Source organism: Lottia gigantea (assembly GCF_000327385.1).
Source record: "Lottia gigantea unplaced genomic scaffold LOTGIsca_1, whole genome shotgun sequence".
NCBI lineage: Eukaryota > Metazoa > Mollusca > Gastropoda > Lottiidae > Lottia > Lottia gigantea.
In genome coordinates, this window is record NW_008706746.1 from 1,370,185 (window position 1) to 1,390,140 (window position 19,956).

The 19,956-nt window shown below is 32.3% G+C and overlaps 2 protein-coding genes across 2 annotated transcripts; both read left to right on the top strand.

Moving 5' to 3' along the window:
* Positions 1-407: 407 nt before the first annotated feature.
* LOTGIDRAFT_177099 (hypothetical protein) lies at positions 408-2,791 on the top strand (the record flags this gene model as incomplete). Its single annotated transcript, XM_009045444.1, has 4 exons — positions 408-479; positions 1,871-1,955; positions 2,256-2,465; positions 2,655-2,791. 4 exons carry the CDS (start codon positions 408-410, stop codon positions 2,789-2,791), a joined length of 504 nt encoding a protein of 167 aa, XP_009043692.1.
* A 755-nt stretch (positions 2,792-3,546) lies between these two features.
* On the top strand, positions 3,547-14,062 carry LOTGIDRAFT_227830 (hypothetical protein; the record flags this gene model as incomplete). Its single annotated transcript, XM_009045445.1, has 14 exons — positions 3,547-3,637; positions 3,988-4,157; positions 4,687-4,725; positions 4,971-5,095; positions 5,469-5,602; positions 6,196-6,290; positions 6,676-6,762; positions 7,767-7,978; positions 8,128-8,215; positions 10,880-10,993; positions 11,904-11,970; positions 12,546-13,017; positions 13,468-13,537; positions 13,934-14,062. 14 exons carry the CDS (start codon positions 3,547-3,549, stop codon positions 14,060-14,062), a joined length of 1,893 nt encoding a protein of 630 aa, XP_009043693.1.
* Between the last annotated feature and the right edge of the window lie 5,894 nt (positions 14,063-19,956).

Consider the following 19,956-nt stretch of genomic DNA (forward strand, 5'->3'; position numbering starts at 1 on the left):
CCTGGCGAGAACTTTCATATAGCATAATCACTTTTAAGTTTAATTTTCTAGAATACAAAAGTCTCTGTGATAAATTTTATGCAAATATATATCAGGACATTTCCATATTGATTGAGATATATTTTCGTTTTAATAGCCTTCAGCGAACAATTCGTGCGAATAGACAGAGAGATTGCACTACATCTCCAACGAACACCTGTTATAAGATCATTTATAGGCTGAAATAAATAACTAATCAAAGCCAACGTCACATATTATGCCGGAAGTGGCAATGTTGTGACTGCCAAAAGAAAATTAAAAAAATGAGAAAATAAGAGGAAAGAACTTACTTAAGAAACGATTGCCAAGACGCGATTCATTGTAATTTTTGAAATTCACTCAACTAGGTTTATGTCAATAATTTGAAGATGAATTCAGATGTTGAAAAGCACATAAAACAGAATCACCAGTGGCAAATTCTGCCAGCAAATGTAAAACAGGTAGGCCCACTACTTATATCGTTCACTCAGTTAATATCCACTTCAGAATATTTCTCAGACTCATTTTATTGGATTGATAAAGCTAATCATTAGCCTAAAGCTTTTATTTATTTTGACTTTGATTGATATTCATTCTGAAATACATTGCTGTCTATTTTTAGAGTACCCTATACAGTCAAGTAACCTAATTTCGTGCATGTAAGGATTCAACACAAAATTTCGCCAAAGTTAAAAAAAAACAGAATTTTTTGTTATGTCTTAGGTGTTTCCTCAGATATTCTACAAAATAATTAAAATTGACTTGTTTTGATTTTCTTTATGAATCCATCAGTTTGATCCATATTTCATGAGTAACCGACTTGACAACGGCAGCAAAATGCGTCACCTATTTTCGTGTACAGTGTTTGATCTATAAATAAGTCGAGAAAAACATGTTGTATGGATACCTATTGGTATGATTAACTTCTCTTAGTATTTATCTTTAATATCAATTCATTATAACTAGTGACAATTCCTTCTAAGAACCATTATTTAAAAAATAGTGACTGACAAAATAAAATACGAGCGTGATTTATTGCTAAAAGTCATTGAAACAACATAAGAATATGGCCCACTTTGTGTTCCATAGAATTTTTCTGCTGACACGGAATCCGCTAGTTGGTCACGTGACCTCATTCGTTGGACTACATTCTAGAAGACGCACTTGGAATTCTGATTACAGCTAGGGATTATAAGGAAATTCGGCCGATGAAATATTGTGACGTTTGTTAATTACTGAAATCCGCCATTTTGTATTTGTCAAAGTATACATTAATACATTTTACCTTGCTTGAAACTACTGGATTCATTCTACTAACTGACATTGTAGAGATAACCCATGTTTATCAAAACAAGCAATTGCAGAGGTCACGTGAGGTCGCAGAAGTAAATTATTAATCCTTTCTGGAAATGCACGAAAAATAGGTTAGCATGAAATAAGGTTACTTGATTGTACCTTATTATTGATAGCATTTCCGATTCCTGTAGTCTGAAATGTGGATTGAGAGTTCTGAAATTAAGTTTACTGAAGAGATGGCATACTGGTACCTAATTAAAACAGTGTCAAAGTCAAGTCCCTAGCTAAACTCCATCCCAGTCTTGCTATTTACAGGGAAATTTCTGCTAAAAATTTGTACCACCAATCGAATACTGCCCAAGACCTATAAATTTAATTCTTTGTGATTACATTGTACTGGGTGTACTAAGTCAGTTAAAAGAAAAGCTTTTTCAGGTGCCCCTCAAGTTGTTAAACCTTAGTATTCAGTATAAGACTTTAATATATTCAATCATATTTATTTATATCAGTTTTTGATTACAGTAAAGTCATTCAGTTCTTTCTATTCCTTAAACAGAGTTTAGGAAATTCAGCCAAAGAATATGATAAAGCTATTGTTAATTTTAGCGTCAAAAATCAACTTCGGTTTAAAGGAAATTTAAGTAAGTATAATGTTAAAGTAGTGAAAACAATTTAGTCTATATAAAATAATTTTTACTAGTTAAGTATTTTTTAAACATTTCAATATAGGAAAATAATGATCATTGATGTGTTAAGGAATTGTGCAACAGTTAAAGAGGCAAATAAAACTTATGTTGTACATATTAACATGTCAACAATCTACATTGTCATCATCAGGTGAAAATGTACAGCTTATTCATTTCTCCACTATGTTTATTATTTATTCATGCCTCAAACAAAATATTTCATGTGCTTTGAAATCTATTTTCTTGATTTTTCAGTTCGTCATTTATTGAAAGATGAAAGGAAATATTATGAGGATGTAGTGACATATAGCAGAGAACATCTGATGTTGTACCCATACCATCTAGCAGATGTCATTGTCAAAGGATTGAGGTTAACTCCCTTTGCTTACTATGTTAACATGATGCAAGATATAATGACTCAAGAAAAATCCTATGATTCTTTACCCAACTTTACAGCAGCTGATTGTAAGTTTTTTTATGAATCATTTTGAGTTTGAAATATTTTGTGGTGAAAGTGGGAGTACACTGATTTCCATGATCTATTTTGAAGAAATAAAATGGTATTTATTACATTACATTCATTGTAATGCTATATTTGCTAAGACAGCCATCAGTTAAAATGTATATATTTAGAGACACTTATTTATTTTATAGGTCTAAGATTATTAGGAATTGGTAGAAACCAATACATAGATCTGATGAATCAATGCCGCTCTTCCAAGGTGAGACTTTTTGATTTGAGGAATGGATTTTTCAGGCATAATATATTGAATAAGGCTTATTTAGATTAAGCTTGCTGTATTGTTGTTAAGATTTTGATATCTCATTTGGAAAGTTTTGTATTTCTGATGTTCCTATATTATTTTGCAGAAATTCTTCCGTAAGCGACCAGTTAGAGAGTTATTACCCTTGCAGCCAGTTGAGGGAGCCAGTGTAGAATCTTGGTGGATTGTCAATATTGGTTTTATAACAGAAGATGATATTAAGGTAATTTATTTTCCATTCTCATCAGGTGAAATTGAACTTGATGTTTCTGAACTAACTATGAATCACATTAGAAATGATTTTTTTTTTTGCCTGAATTATGTATTTCTTACAATTAATGTGATTTTAACCAAATATGACTGATATTTACCTTATGTATGGGTAGATTTTGTGCAAATTGTTCAAATTGACTTTTATCTTAAATGAGCCTTTCATCTCAAAGAGGGAAAATGTGCCAGCCTCACAATAATTAAGAATTGTTGAAGGTTTGCCATCCGTTTGACCAACTCACCATCGAAATTTGATCCTTCAAATCCATGTGCGTCAAGAATTATTTGTTATTGTAAGTTAAGGGAATAGATCATCTTAGAATGAACATAAATATTTTATTTCACTTGGCCAACTAAAGTGTACCTGTTCTGTAATGTATTCAGTCGATTTACCTGGTGTAAGTGCATGGAATTATGCGATAATGTGTCAGAAATGATGGTTTTGTTTCGTTACATCCACTGTACAGTAAATTACTGACACTTTGATTTAACATAGAAAGGATTTTATTTAGATGTGTAGTGTAGTAGAAAAAAGAGTCATAGATACCATAATAGATAGTGGTCCTCAACCAGCTGGAGATTTAGACAAGCATCTTGTTTTAGGTAAATATTCATAAATTCTGTTGATTGAAATTCTGTACTTGGTAGTCATGTTTTGATAACTTACTTTTGTCTTTTTGACATTTGTTTCATTTGAATAAACATGCTTTAGTCTTTGCCTTCAATTAAATGACAAAAATTAAGCACAATCTTTAAGTAATGGAAGTGATAATTTTGAACTGCATGGCCCTACTTCATTTATTAAGACGTCACTACAGATCTTTATATATTTGATTTGCTGATTTGACAGTATCATCCTGTTTTCTGTTTGACTTCGATTGAAAATCTTAAATATGTGCTGAAGAGAAATTAATATGTTTTATCAATATTAAAACACTATAAATCTTTTATAGGTCTATATCGTAAAGGATTAATATATCTTGATGTACCTATATCTGATGAGGATTGTATTAGTGTTCCACCACTAGAAGGTTTTGTAATGAATCGTGTATTGGGAGACTATATTGAAACATTACTGTACAAAATATTTGTTTCCATTGATGAACATACTTCTGTGGCTGAGGTAAATTCATTTTTTAACTTTTTCTTCCATGTTTTTATAGTCAGTCACAAGTTCAAATTAAAGAGTATTAGATAATTGAAATTGTTTCATGGCAGATATTACAAATCTTCTAAAAGGTCATAACAGAAAAAGACAATTAAGCTTTATCTTGATTATTACACTTGAGAAAAGACTATCAGTCCTAAATATGTCTATATTCAGCTGTGCTCAGTTTTTAACAGTTGAATGCATCTGGCCTTTGTTTCTAGAAAAACTTTCACAATAATAATTGGTTGTGGAATATTACATAGAGAAAAAGCACACTTGTAAAAAGAATGGATCAAGAGATTTTTGGAAAAACAAAGACAATTTCAATAAATATATTTTAATAGCCAGTAGAGCTGGTAGATTTGGTCGTTGAATTATTAGTGACCTGGAACAGTAATACCTAGATGTTCTAGAGTCTGAACAAAGGAAAATACAGTGTCAGCCATCCACTGCACTGAATGTCAATAAACTAATGATAGTTAATTCTGTACTTTTATTACAGTTATCATCAGTTTTACAAATTGATCTACAATTAGTCAAGGTAAAATACTTCTTTTTGTAATATTTCTATTATTTTGAAAGTCTAATTTTGACAGCATTTATCTCAGATTCTATATTCTCATTATGTGTGAATCTTAATTGACTCTCCCTGCCTTCTAGATTTTTTTTATAAATCAAGTATTCCAAGAAATTGAAGTAATAACAAAGAAAGTATCTTTATGTTTATATAAAGGGGCTCTTTCTGTTACATTCTTATTGTCTTATGATGTTTTAAAACTTTTGTAGAACGCTGTGTCCATGTATTGTCGACTAGGTTTTGCTAAAAAGAAAGGTGTTGAATTAACAGATGATTTGCACCCCACTTGGCTACATGTTCAAACCAAACATACAAAACCTTTAGATGTTAAAAAGTAAGATTCTATTTCAAATCATGACACGCCAATATCCAGATATCAATTTCCAATCCTGATCCTGATGCTAGATTTAATATCTTATTAATCTTATTTCGTGGACTATACATTCTGTTGGTATCATGGTGCTATAAGTTCTATTGAGTGTAATTACACCAAGGTTATCAGCATATTAGTCAAGATGCAACACAAGCAAAATGTTGTTTACTTTTACAAGATCACAAAACAGATTTTAACAATTTGATTGGAATCTGACATTTGTTTATTCTATTAATGCTGAAATTATAAGTGTTTTTAAATGACTGTATTAAAGTTGGTTCCAAAAGTTTTCATGCTTTCCTCTTTCGAGTTTTGATTTGGTTGTGGCTTTCAGAAATCGAGAAGAGAAGTTATTAATAGATTTAAGCAGTGCCTTGAATGTAGACTTGGGTGACCAGCCTGAAGCTACTCCACACAATAGTAATAATAATTCTGAACAAGAAACAGCTGCAATGGCCTTAGAGTTGGGTAAGATTCTTCATTTATTTGACACTTTAGAATTATATATATATTTATGATTTTCTATTTTAAAATTGTATGATATTTATTTTACTGAACTTCAATGAATATATATTGTGACGCTGGCATATCACTCAGCTCCAAATATTATTATGTAAATGAATGTATATCTGAATGGATGTTTAATTTTCTGGTAGAATAGAAATAACAAAAATAAGTATAAAATCGTGATGTTACAAAAGTCTTCAAATGGAAACTGTCTGCTATCAATTGTTCCTCATTTTTTGTCACACCCAGGAGGTTCTTTCCTATGTCATCATTGAAAGAAATGTCATCAAAAACAGTAATCTTGTCATACGACTAGGTGACTGATATTGAGACAAATTTGGTAGTTATTTTGTTCTAGTTCCTAGGTTTTCAAAAATTGCAAAATGCAGAAATCATTAAGGAACATATTTGTTTGAATTGAATGAATGAAAATGCCCTTTTTGTGGAAAATAGCAAATATCACACAGTTTATGCCAAGAATAAATGAAAATAAGAATTATCTGTGATATTTCCAATAGTTTTTTACATTTTGTTATTCCTAAACACTATTTCAGATGTAGTGGGTACTACTAGTGGTGGAAGTAAAAGAATAGCTTTCCTGTTTGATTCAACTTTAACAGCTTTTTTAATGATGGGAAACCTCTCACCAGTACGTGCAGATTGTTTTACCAAATATTTTAATACTATTGTAAAAGGAAAATGTTTTTTGAATGTAAATGTAAATAGTTTCAGGATACTTATATCCACATTTCACTCATTCAAAATCCTATAGAATCTTGTTATAGAAAAAATTCAATTTGTTTTTTGCTTTGTTGCAATTTACATCTGATCTACTTGATCAATCTGAATTTGTTTTAAAGGGTTAAGTACAAAAGGAATGTACCAAAACTGTCACCTCTGAAAAAACAGAATGTTCCTTTAATGGCATTGTGGTCATATATTATCATTTCTCCCATCTGTTTATCTGTTCGCATTATGAACATGAGTTTACAATGTATCTTTATTTTAACCTGTCTTATGCTTTTCATAAAAAGGGTTTAAAAAGTCATGCAGTAACAATGTTTGAAGTTGGTAAATTAAGTGATGAATCCATGGACAGTTTCCTATCAGAATTAGAAAAGGTACCCCTTCTTTTTCAGTTTGAATAAAAGTATGTTCTACCTTTGGTGTATGACATGTATGAATAATGAATATTAGGGCCATTCAATTTTTTTTTTTTTTGGAATTTTCAAGCTAGTATGTTGAATTTTCAAGTTAGTAACTTGAATTTTCAACATACTAACTTGAAAATTCAACATACTAACACATACTAGCTTGAAAATTCAACATACTAACTTGAAAATTCAACATACTAACTTGAAAATTCAACATACTTATTTCAACATACTAACTTGAAAATTCAACATACTAACACATACTAGCTTGAAAATTCAACATACTAACTTGAAAATTCAACATACTAGCTTGAAAATTTAACATATTAGTTTGAAAATTCAAGTTACTAACTTGAAAATTCAACATACTAACTTGAAAATTCAACATACTAACTTCAACAAACAAACTTGAAAATTCAACATACTATCTTGAAAATTCAAGTTACTTACTTGAAAATTCAACTTACTAACTTGAAAATTCAACTTACTAACTTGAAAATTCAAGATACTAACTTGAAAATTCAACATACTAACTTGATACTAACTTGAAAATTCAACATACTAACTTGAAAAATTCAACATACTAGCTTGAAAATTCAACATACTAGCTTGAAAATTCAAGATGCTAGCTTGAAAATTCAAGATACTAACTTGAAAATTCAACATACTAACTTGAAAATTCAAAAAAAAAAAATACACTTCCGTATATAACCCATTAAATATGTTGAAAATATTTTTCACAAAGATTCATATAATTTGACTGTAATTGTAGGTATGAAAGGCTGGCTATTTTAATTAGTGTGTACTGAGAGAAATTTGTGCTACTGAAGACAGGCTACTTCATGCAGTGTGATATAGAGGAAATTCAGATTGGACAATAAGATCTCATGTGCAAAATGAAAAGTTTTATTTAGGTAGGCTTATTGAAGAATATAAAAATGTAGTGCATAAATGTTTTGTATATTTTATAGGTTGGATCTGATGCTGAAGGAGAAGCTAGAAGATATTTTGATCATGCCTTAACATTACGTGATACAATACGTTTTTTACGTCACAATAAAATGCTATGTGCTGATTTAGACAACACTACTAATAGTGGTTTGGGAATAGATTTAATTCGTTGTGAAAGTATGTTAAGTTTAGATCCAGCCACCAGATCTAGAGTCTTTAATAAGAACTACAGGTAATTATAATAATTGATGATAATTTGGCCTGCTGTAGATAAAGAGACAGTTATTATGCATGTAAGGTCACCAAACAGGAGCAATTAGACTATAGAATGAAGATACTTGACTTATGCCATATGATTTAATTTTATTATGTACATTGTAGTTTATTAGTGTCTATGGCACCACTAAGTAATGAGATACGTCCAGTGAGTAGTTCTATACCACCTCATATAGGACCTGCTATTCCAGAGGTTTGTATCATATTACATATGAGATAATAAGTTTCAGTTATCTCCCATTTATACAGTTTCTGATTCTCTCACAAAGTTCTAGAATTATTAAGCAAGCAATGTTTATATTATTGCATTTGATAGAAGTATTGTGCAAGCTTAGCATAAGTTTATCAGAGTTATGAATAGTGCAGACTGAAGCTCTACAATGTCAGTGAGTATTTACTAAGCACAATAATATTATTGATAAATTTGATTCAATTAGTACAGAAGAATCAACAAGAGTGTTTCCCTCTTGAAACAATACACAGCATGATCAGAGTAATGCATAATATGTCCTTGTGATTTTGAAGGAATCTCATTCTGTTGCATTTCGTTTCGTTTATTATTGTTTTCTAAAAAACTGGGTCCCAACAAAAGAAAATTGCGATGCTTTTGTTAGAATCCAAATCCATACAGTTTTATACCATCTGTAGTAGATTTCATTCCTTAATTGTGGTTAAAATTATGATTAAAATTGTAATTACAGGTTAACTCTGTATGGTTTAAATTATATTTATATACTCTCACAAATTGTGGACCACCATCTTTGTTATTAGTTAAAGGGACCAAACTAAGACGATTACCACCAGTTTTCCAGGCAAGTTACTTTATAACTGAGATTGTTTGTCATTGAAGTGAGATGGAGTTTAACATCCTATTTTTGCACACTGGACAATGCAATGTTAAAACAGTAAAATAAGCCTTTCCATTATTGAAGTGAAAAGTTTTTTGATATTAAAATAATTTCAGATTTTGAAATGGAAAATGTTAGGGAATGCCTTTTATGTTTGGAAATTTGGATGTATATTGATGTCACCCCTCTCCGTCAGTCAAATGATCTATCAGTGTGTCCGTCCATCCAGCACCCACAATACAGATTAGTCTTCATCTAATCTTGATGAAACTTGGTAATAATTGGATAGACGGTTTTGGTGTTATTCCCTTGACATTATAAAAAAGCGACAAACTTGGCTTGTAGGCACAATTGAGGCTACAGTTTTATCTGATCTTAATGAAACCTGATAAGCATGCGTACGCTGATTAGATCTTGGACAAGTTTGAACTTTGTTACAATTGGATTAACACTTTCGAAGTAAAATTCCTTGACTTCATCATTATGAAACTAGGTATGCATTTATTAATTGTCAAGTTTCTTATTTCTAGGTTATAGTCAAAATACTAAAAAAAACACTCTAAAATTCGTCTCTAAAGTTTCCTATTATTAAATTTCTATAACTGTTAAATAATAATAACTCACATTATACTGTCTAATTCAAAACTTTATATACAATTTTTTTTAAGAAACTATCATAGCTTTGTGTTTTTTTTTAGTTTTTTCTATTATCAAAGATAAATAAATTATATTTAAATATTTGACATTTGGCCTATATGGTTGCAAATAAGACACACTCTCTGGGGCCAACACTGTTTCAAGGTTTAATTTACATATTAAATTCTGGTTTAGGATAAAGGGATAGCGCCATTTTGGGGGTTGATTTGAGTTTTGAAAATATGTAAATAATCTTCAGAAATACTAGAAATGTACGAAGATGGCATAATACCTTCAAAAATATCTCAAACTAGGAATTTTACTCACTATTTCTATATATAACCGAGTTTCTAAAAATAACGAGTCGTGATTTTAGTATTCAAATAAGGATAATTCTGACCACACATGGATTTGAAGGCCCAAATTTCGACTGTGAACGCTATTACTGATTGGCTTAGCTAAAAAAAATTCCTGTTTCTGAGACTAAAGTATGATTGGTCAAAAAGAATGGCACACCAGTCCCTTTAAAGAATAAGAAAACATAAGAGTATTATGCTATGCTATGCATCAAGATATTCATTTAGGTGTGATAGTATTTGATTCATTAGTCATAAAATTATAGAGCTTTGTAACAGCTATCTGTAAAGAAGTCTAAATATTTATTTATTAATCTATTAATATAGATCAATATCAGCTATCTGTCTAATCTTCTAAACATAAGCTTTACCAGCTGGTATAACTAAATATCAGATATGAAATGGGGGGCGTGTATTGGTGTCACCCATGTCTGTCCTTTCACAATTGCTCGTAAACACTCTAGAAAAAGTATGGAAATTCCACATCCTACTTTAGAACATAAATATATAATTATTATCAATATTAGTTATGACATTTTTATGTGCCCTGGAAGTAATAGCTCTTGGTGAAACTGACAGTACATTTCTGATAGATTGCAGGACAACCAAACATTTAATTTCAATTTAAAAATAAAAAAAATAGGATATTTAGAGAGATTTTGTAGAGTCGACTGTATATTGAAATTTGGATCCTCTGATTCTTCAAGAGGGTGAAGGATTTGTCTATTTCTATTGAAATATATCTCTGAGAAATCAGTTTACCAACAGCTAAGATACTATCTATTTGGGAAATTTTTTTGGAACACTCGATGTATCAATAAATTCAAATGCATTATGAAGAGAGAAAATCCATATTTTAGTCTCTAATCATTCTGTTATCATTTCTGACAGCTGCCGGTGCCGTATGTTATCTTACCTGGAAGCTATCTTTTCTCTTAATGTACATGTACTCCTATAGTTTATACAATACTAGCGTACTATAAGAAAAGGCTAACATCTAAACACTTTTTTTTGTAGAATTATGAAAGATTACTGGTGACAACATGGGGTCACGACCCTGGTGTAATATCAACAAGTAATATCTTATTAACTTTAAATGATGCCCTCTCACATTCTGCAGTCTTTGTTCAGGTAAGGGATTTGAATATTAATCACTGGCAAGTGTTTTTAGGTAATTGGTAGCCCAACTGTACTCCTATAAGTCAGTGGTCAAGTCAGTTCATATGGGTTTTAGTAATGCATGTTTGAGGACATTAAGTCATTTTGACTGGAAAACATGACTAAAACTCCATTCATAACTAAAAAGAGTCAGTTGACAACACTCACTTTTATACGCCCTCAAATATACTTAGGTGTATATTGTAATCACCCTGGCGGTCCTTCGATTCGTCGTCCATTCTTATTTGGCTCGTGCTCACTGTAAGGCAACAATTCATTATGGATTCTTTTGATTTCTTTTGGGTCAATGTCATTATGAAGATGAACCCTATCGACTTTTGTGACTGATAATTTTTCATCAAAATATTGTGCCCGACTCGGCGTTTTCACTCTATTAGCTATATTGTGCAACTCATGCTCACTCTACGGGCAACAATTCTTTATGGATTATTTTGATTTTTGTATGCCCACACATAGTATGGACTTAACCTATCTTCACCTTGTATGTCAGTCTGTCCATTCACATTTGACCTGCATACACATTTCTTGATGTATTCTTTTGAGTTTTGTTTGTTTGTAAATATATCCAATTTCGTCATAAGATTGATATTTGGGTAAAGAATTTTTCAATATTCACAATTCTTTATCTTTGAGATATATACAAAATCTAAGTAATGATAAAATTGCATTAAACAATAATACATGCAACAAGATATTTTTGCACAATCTACTGTCTATTTGCAAGAATCAAGACATGCAATACAATGAAGTTTGCTTCTAAATTCTTTAATAGACCAAACATGAACCAAATCTGAATGGACAACAAACAATGATTTGTACTTGCAATTAAAGCTGCTAGTGTCACTGCCATCTTTCATTTCAGGGTCATGGGTACCAAGAAGATGGAGAAATAGTGCAAGTACCATTCCCATTTACTAAAACTGATACAGGTATGTGTTGTGTAGTTAAGTTGTTACTTGCTCACAATTAGACGTGTGTTGTCATAGATTATTGATGTTGTACAGGTTGAATGGATAGATGGAATAGTTATGAAGAAAAGATCAGTGAACTAAACATTATGCCGGCATAGATACAATATTGCTCTTAAACCTTTAGAAATTTCATCATTTTCTTTATCTGAAAATTCAATTGATAGTTTAAACTAGGAAAATGGTTAATACCCTAGACATAAGCTAATAAGGCTAAAATCACAGAGGCTATACATTTTTTTGAAGCAAAGTAAAGCTTTTGAATATTGCCATTTTTCCTAGGATCTCTATACTAAGGAATATTCATACAAACATGACATACCAGTACTTCTGCTGTGATTATCCAAAGCTGCTACATATAATAATGACCAATGTCAGTAATTAAATGGTTATAACATAGTATTCATGATCACTTTGATTCTATGATCAATAATGATGTAATGTAATAAATGAAATGATATGCAGTTTTATGTGCCACTGTTCAGTAAGTAGTAATAATATAGTGTATAATTCAAATATATGATTTTGTTTTTCAGGACCATTTAGTCAAGGTCACCACCAATCGCACAAAACCATTCAACAATTAACAACATTGTTAGATTTAGTTTACTCTTGTGGTTACATTACATTATTAACCACAGGTCATAGTTCAAAAGGACAAAGGTCAAATAATGACAATGGAACTCATTCAAACATTGACCAATTTGTAATGAGTACATCATGCGATCAAGATAAACCATCCAATGGGATTAAAGACGCTGAATCTGCTCAAGTTTTAGCTTCAGAACTTGATTCATTGGACTTGGACACTACCTCCCCTGAATCGAAAACAAAAGAAAATTTAACTTTAGATTTAGATAGTGATCGAAGTAAAAAGTCCTGTGAATATTTAGAGGAAAGTGAGTGGCTGATATTAGATTGTGTGTTTGGAATACCATTGTTTGATACCAAGTTAAATAATGAAGTTTGTCAGCGTGTTTCTAATAATGGACTCTTTAAAAAAGATAGGTATGTTTTCTCTCATTCTCAACTAGTTACATGGGTTCAATAGGCAATAGGTTCAGTGGACTTAAAATACACATTATGGGGTGAAAATAAATCAAATTACCATCGTAATTGGGGAATTAATTAATCAGGCAATGATAATATTATTACATGATGAGATTAATGCGTGTTACCGACAATCACGATACAAGTAATGATAGATATTTTGTTGATTTATGGTGGAAAATTTGGACGTTGAAAACGGTAGGTCCCGTGAAAATTTGTAGAATTGGGTATCCTGTCAGTAGAGCGGTAGACAACATTAAAAAGCGGTAGAAACCTGACAACATCGGTAGATTAAACATGTATGTCTACATTGTATAAAACTACATAATCTTTATAATATAACTTTGCCTAATTTTGACTCATTCTGAGATACCAGCATTGCTTCAGTTAATCTCTTTCTCATTTCAGTTTAGAAAAGTTACTAGAATCAAGTCGATTGATTTCTTTGAAGTTGTTGGATTTTATAGCTCAGTGGCAGGTAAGTGAAACGACCAGGTTTTTATTATTACTTAGCCTCGAATATAGACCTATGCACCTCCATTATTTAAGGTTGATGTTCTAGACCTGGCAGCTCACCAAAATCAGCTTTATAGCTCACACAGATGAACAAATAGTGGCAATTAAATATAATTAGTGATCTGATCTGGAAATTGAACAAATGAACAAATTGTTCTTTGTCCTAGCAGTATTTATATAATTTAGGAATAAAACAAGATATCCAAATTGTAATTGAACTTCTGATTTGCAACAAATATACAGTTTAGGATCATAACCAAAAAACCAAGTTTACTTAGTGCTTGTTAAATAATAATTCCTATAATTTGCCTTACTAAGTTCCTGTATTATCAATAAATGTATATGTAATTTATTTCAGGATGAAAGTATAGTACATGAGCTCGAGTCTTCTGGTGTACCTCAAGATAAAGATGAACATTGCTCTCTCTATCCTACTTTTAATCTGTTATATAGTGATGGTCATTTACAACACTGGATGGGACATTGACTGACTCACTGACAGACTCCTTAACCTCATAATAATGTACATAGTAAAATCAACTTTATTATATGGTAATATCATTATTGTCATGTATACCATAAGATACTTGTTTCTATACAATAATAAACAGCTGATGCAGTTCTGATACATTAAAGGCGATGATGCTTACAATGGGGAAAAAAAAAACAACCCACTGTTATGTAATATTGATACATGGACAGCAGGAAATCTGTAAATGTAGGCTAGCATTGAATTACTCCATCCATGACTTATCTTTCAAAAAGCAGCATGAAATTAAGGCCCAAATTGAATAGGACACCACAACTCTCAGTTTCTATACTTTTAGATGGAAATCAATGTAATTTGGAAAATTGGACATACCTACATTGTTTCTAGTTAGTTAAAAAATTTCTGACTGATCTAAGGTGCACTTACTCATTGGATATATCAAAACCAAAAAAGAGGGAATTTGGAATATGTTATTTTTGTGCAATCTGTTCATAATCTTGATTGGATTCAATCACTGATATGATTCAACTAAAGTTGTTATTGATAGATAAATGTAAGAAATGCATTTTCAAATATTAGTTAGTATGGATTCCAATGTGACAAGCATTTAAATAAAAAGCCAAACCTAAATAAAATAACCTTAACAGTATGCAGAGAACCCAGACGTGTTTGATTTTGTGAAGTTTTTCAAGCAAATTACTAAAGTAAAAGAATCTTTAAATTGAATCAAATCAGTTTTTAATCCAATTTGTTGTTGAGTTTGAATGATTTTATGATATTGTTATGATTTAAATTATTTTATTGTGAATGTAAATACCAATAAACTTAATTAATGACTATGGTATTATTCATTCTCAAAATACCAATAGCTAGCCTATTAACTTTCCATTTCAGTGGGCAAATTGATTGTAACTAAACTGAAAGTTTGGCCAAATTATTGAAGCAATTTTACAGTTTAACAAAATTATTGATACCTGATGAATATGACCAAACTAATATTAGCCAACCATGTTATTTTTGGGTCTAACTAATGTGCCTCCACATTTGAGTCTACCCCATTTGACTGACCACTTTTTTTACGCCCACATGAAATGAGGGACGTATATTGTCGTCACCCATGTCCATCTGTCCACAATTGCTCGTAAACACTCTACAAGGCACAATTCTTGACTGATTTTGACGAAACTCGGCATGGTTGTTTGTAATCACCCAAGGATGAAACCTAATAAAAATCAGAAAAATTGAAAAATATTTACTATGATTTATTGCCCTTGTCCTTGAAAACGCTTTCAATTTTTAGCTCCTAAACACTCTAGAAGGGACAATTCTTGACGGATTTTGATGAAAAATAGAATGTTCGTAATCACTCAAGGATAAACCCTATTGAAAATCAGAAGAATCTAAAAATATATAGTATGAGTTATTGCCCTTGTTCTTCAAAACTCGTTCAATTTTTACCTCATAAACACTCTTGAAGGCACAATTCTTGACGGATTTTGACGAAACTTTGTGAAATAGTTTATTATCACCCATGGATAAACCCTATCGAAAATCAATAAAAAAGAGAAGTGCTTCGTAGGTGATTTTGACCTTGTTCTTGAAAACGCTTTCAAATTTAGCTCTTTAAACACTAAAAGGCATGATTCTTGCCGGATTTTGACAACACTTGGTGTTGAATATTTGCCTTCTTGCCTTTCACAAGCTAAAAATTGAGCACGTTTTCAAGAACAGGGGCAATGACTCATACTCAATATTATTCAGTATCGCCCTAAAAAGTTCAACTGAAGGTTGAATATTTCATACTGGTGAATGTTACTGTGCTGCACAATATTTTTATTCAAAATCAAAGCTGCCAGTGGGCGTATATTACCTTGCCTGGCAAGCTATCTTTATGTGACCAAATGCATATGTTTTTTCAATACAATCGCTGTTCTATCTGCATTCTCTTTCAATGTATTTTCTAGTGCTTGATCACACGAAATAGTCAAGCAGCAAAAAAGTAGAGTGTGTCTCCAAAAATGTAAAGCTGCCTGATAAAAATCGCATCGCATCGCATCCATCGCAATATATTCATCCACTTTCATTTCCCTATTGAGACCACCAGTTCATACCGCACAACATTACCCTGTCTTCCCCGTTTACAATCAACAAACAGTACATCAATTTAACCGCCCTGGCCATCAGTGTTTTCGTCCGGTCCAGAACCCAGCACACCGCACCAAATACAGTCTTCTACTGAATCCTGTCTGAAATTTGTATCCTTTACATGCAAAAAAATCAAACCCAGCGCCTACACTGTCAACAAACTCCTGCATAGATACGACTTCATCCTCCTCCAAGAACACTGGCTCTTCCAATGCAACATCCATCTTTTAGGCGAAACATGTTCATCTGCTCACTATGTTTGAAAAGGCTCTGACATCCTTAACCCCATCCCAACTACCCAGAGGATACGGAGGTGTAGTCTTATGGGACGACAAACACGACCAATATGTATCCCTAGAGGACGGTAATGAACGCATACAATGTATGTATTCATCTACCTAACAATCCAAAACAACTGATTATGTCTGTCTACCTACCCTCAAAGGGAAAATCTACCCTTCTTAATGAATTCAAGGACTGCATTGACATTCTCAACGAAATATGCATCAAATACCAGCCTTTCCATGAACTTATCCTGAAAGGCGATCTCAACGAAGACCTCAACCAAGCTCCCCCACAATTTAGTAGATTCCATTACCTAAAATACTTTCTTAACTCTCACCATCTGCTCCATGAAACAGTTGGAAAAACCTACATCAATTCCAAAGGTTAAGATTGCTCCGAAATTGGCTACTTATTAACAAACACGTCTCATTAAATTACCAACAGACTGATCCTTCACGGCTATTATCAGACCACCACCCAATATCAATTACCATAAACATCAACCATTCTCCGGTAAAACGACTAGAAAATCAAAAGTACCAAAACCACATGTCCTCAACACTAAAAGACTGCCCCCTCCCAATAAAAACACAGAGGAAACGGTCACCTACTGAACTAACTAAATAAAAAGATCAGCTAATCTCTGTACGATCAAGAAGAAGTCATTTAACTCAAACCCAAAACAACAAGTGTGGAATCATAGCATATTTAATGCACTAAAACATTTTAAAAAACTGGTACCAAAGAGTGGATTTGTAACGGTAAAACCAAAGGATGCAGAGAACCATTTCGTCTATCACAAGAAAAATTTAGGTCGGACGTCAGAAAAGAAGTAGTCTGACGCGAACAAAGAGAAAAAGAGAAAATTATGGATACTAAATTCCGCGACCTGAAACTATCCCAAAAACTAATAAATGAACAAAAAAACAGCACCAAATTAGTCAGCAATAATGAGCTCAACGTCTGTGGGGAAAAGTACGCTGGTCCACAAAATGCCTTACTTGGTTTTAGTGAAAGTGATTGTAAAATCAAAATGTAAATCACTTAACGAAAGCAACACAAATTACAGTTATGCGCAGAAAAAAGTGGCAAAAAATTTATACATGTATAATGTATATAATGTATATAAGGTACTTATATAAAACAAAAAGATACATTGAAATTAATGTGAAACATGTTTTATTTTTCTGTAACCAACATCTGAAAAGTGAAAAAATGATAATTATACATATATATTGTTATAGGATGTTTAGGATTCCTGTCAAATGTCTTTCTTACAGCGCGGAGACCAGAAACATTATCTATCATGTCCATATCATGTGAATATCAAGGGAAGTAAGAGTAGAATTAGGTAGAGGTGAAGTAGGCTAACTGGGGCGGATTTAACGAGGTGGATGGAGTTGATAAAGGGCTATCTGAGGATGGCTATGACATGATGAAAAGAATTTTGATGAAGACGTTGTCTGAGGTGGAGTTGATGATATTGATGGAGATAATGACGGGGGATTTGATGAAAGGGCTGTCTGAGGAGGAATTGACGATGTGGATGGAGATGATAAAGGGAGTTTTGTTGAAGAAGGGGGGAAATTGGTCATAGTTGGTTTGATTAATCTGTCAAGTTCTTCTAATTTAAAATTGAATGGATGGTTTGGTTTTCGGTAGTTATGCTGATGTCGATTGTCCATTCTACGGTTGGTGTAATATCGTTGCTGTTGATGGAGATACTTTGGATGGGGATGAGCATAGTGACGATAAGTTGGAAGAGGTTGATATTGATATCCCCAGTCATATGGATTGGGTGTGCGTATGTCCATAAGCAGCCTTTGGCGGGAAGGGTTGCGATGGCGACAGTTTGCCATGATGTAATAAAAACTAGTAATGAAAAAATCAGATACAAACGTGATATACAAGTTGGCTGCACAAGATAATTAAGGATAAATATTAATAAGGATGGTGGAAGGTAGGGAGGGAGCAATACGTTATTCGACACAGGGTGTCTTCATCAGGCTTAAATGTTGGTTTAGAACACGTTTTTCTATATTTAATAATTCTTATCAAAAAGCCATGGTTCTTTTTATATCACTTAAAATTGATGTTGATTTTGACACAATTAAACATTGAAAGAAACATGTGTTTGCTGTAGGAAACCCAATTAAACAAATTGTTGACACATTTTGTGAATCGTTGTCAGAAGTAGTAGTGTACAGATTGTACAGTACTTTTGAGGGGTTCATCAATCAGCCGAACAGGATTCGGGAATAAAGAGTCAGTAGATTAGAACAAATAATTTTCATCCATAATAATATTCAAAATACACCATACAGTATGAATCTATTTTGTCGTGACAGCCATCACATAGACAAATTCTAATAATAGTTCCAAACAGTTCCAATAAGTAGTAATAATAGTAATAGTAGTAATAGTAGTAGTAATAGTAGGTTTCCAAGTGTTTGGTACCAAACCTGACACAAACACGTCCAAGCAAAGTCCAAATTTACATCAAAAATAAAATTCCGACAGCCATGCCGTTTCTTTTACAAAAACAACGTACCCACAAAATTAGCGACGTAATCAGCTCAATTACATACAAAAACGTAATCAAAACTAGCCTAACACCAGGCCTAAACTGGTAGCTACACCAGCCCCTACATAAAAATGAATGCAAACATTTTTATGTAAACAACATAAACAGTCTACCAGGTTTTAATAAAACTTTTACAAAATACAAATTTTAATCTTAACCTAAAGTAAACAGATTAAGCCACAACTGTAACCTAATTATCCGGATTAGGCGCATCTAATTCAAGTAAGCAAATTTTATGAATCGGTCGTCTTAAAATCACAGAACCTCGATTAACATCTGATTTACTATGTCGTTTTGCGCAAGTTGCAACAGTCGAACACGTTTTAACATTAACAGTTCTAACTAAACCATCCTTTGATCTAAATGCTTCGACAACTCTAGCCAAAGGCCATTGTCCACGTGAAAAATTATCATCAGCCACCAGAACTAAGTCTCCAACAGCAATATTCCGTTTAACAGTATAACATTTGGATCTTTCTGTCAACGTAGGCAAATACTGGTTTATCCATCTACGCCAGAACAAATCACTAATATATTGAGCCTGCCTCCATTTTCGCTTTAAATAAAGATCTTTCTTGTCAAATGTTCCTGGAGGTACACTAGAAGTAAAACGTAAATGTAATAAATGATTTGGAGTAAGTGGTTCATCATCTAATACACTGTCACTGTTCCTAGTCAATGGTCGACTATTCAAAATAAGAACAGCTTCAGCTACGACAGTCAAAAGAACTTCATCGCTTACAATTTGTTCTTTAAGAACAGATTTTAAAATTTGTTTCACAGAGCGGATCATCCGTTCCCATATCCCTCTCATATGACTAGCTGTTGGGGGGTTAAAGTTCCATGAGATACCTTTCGATACACAAAAGTTAGAAAG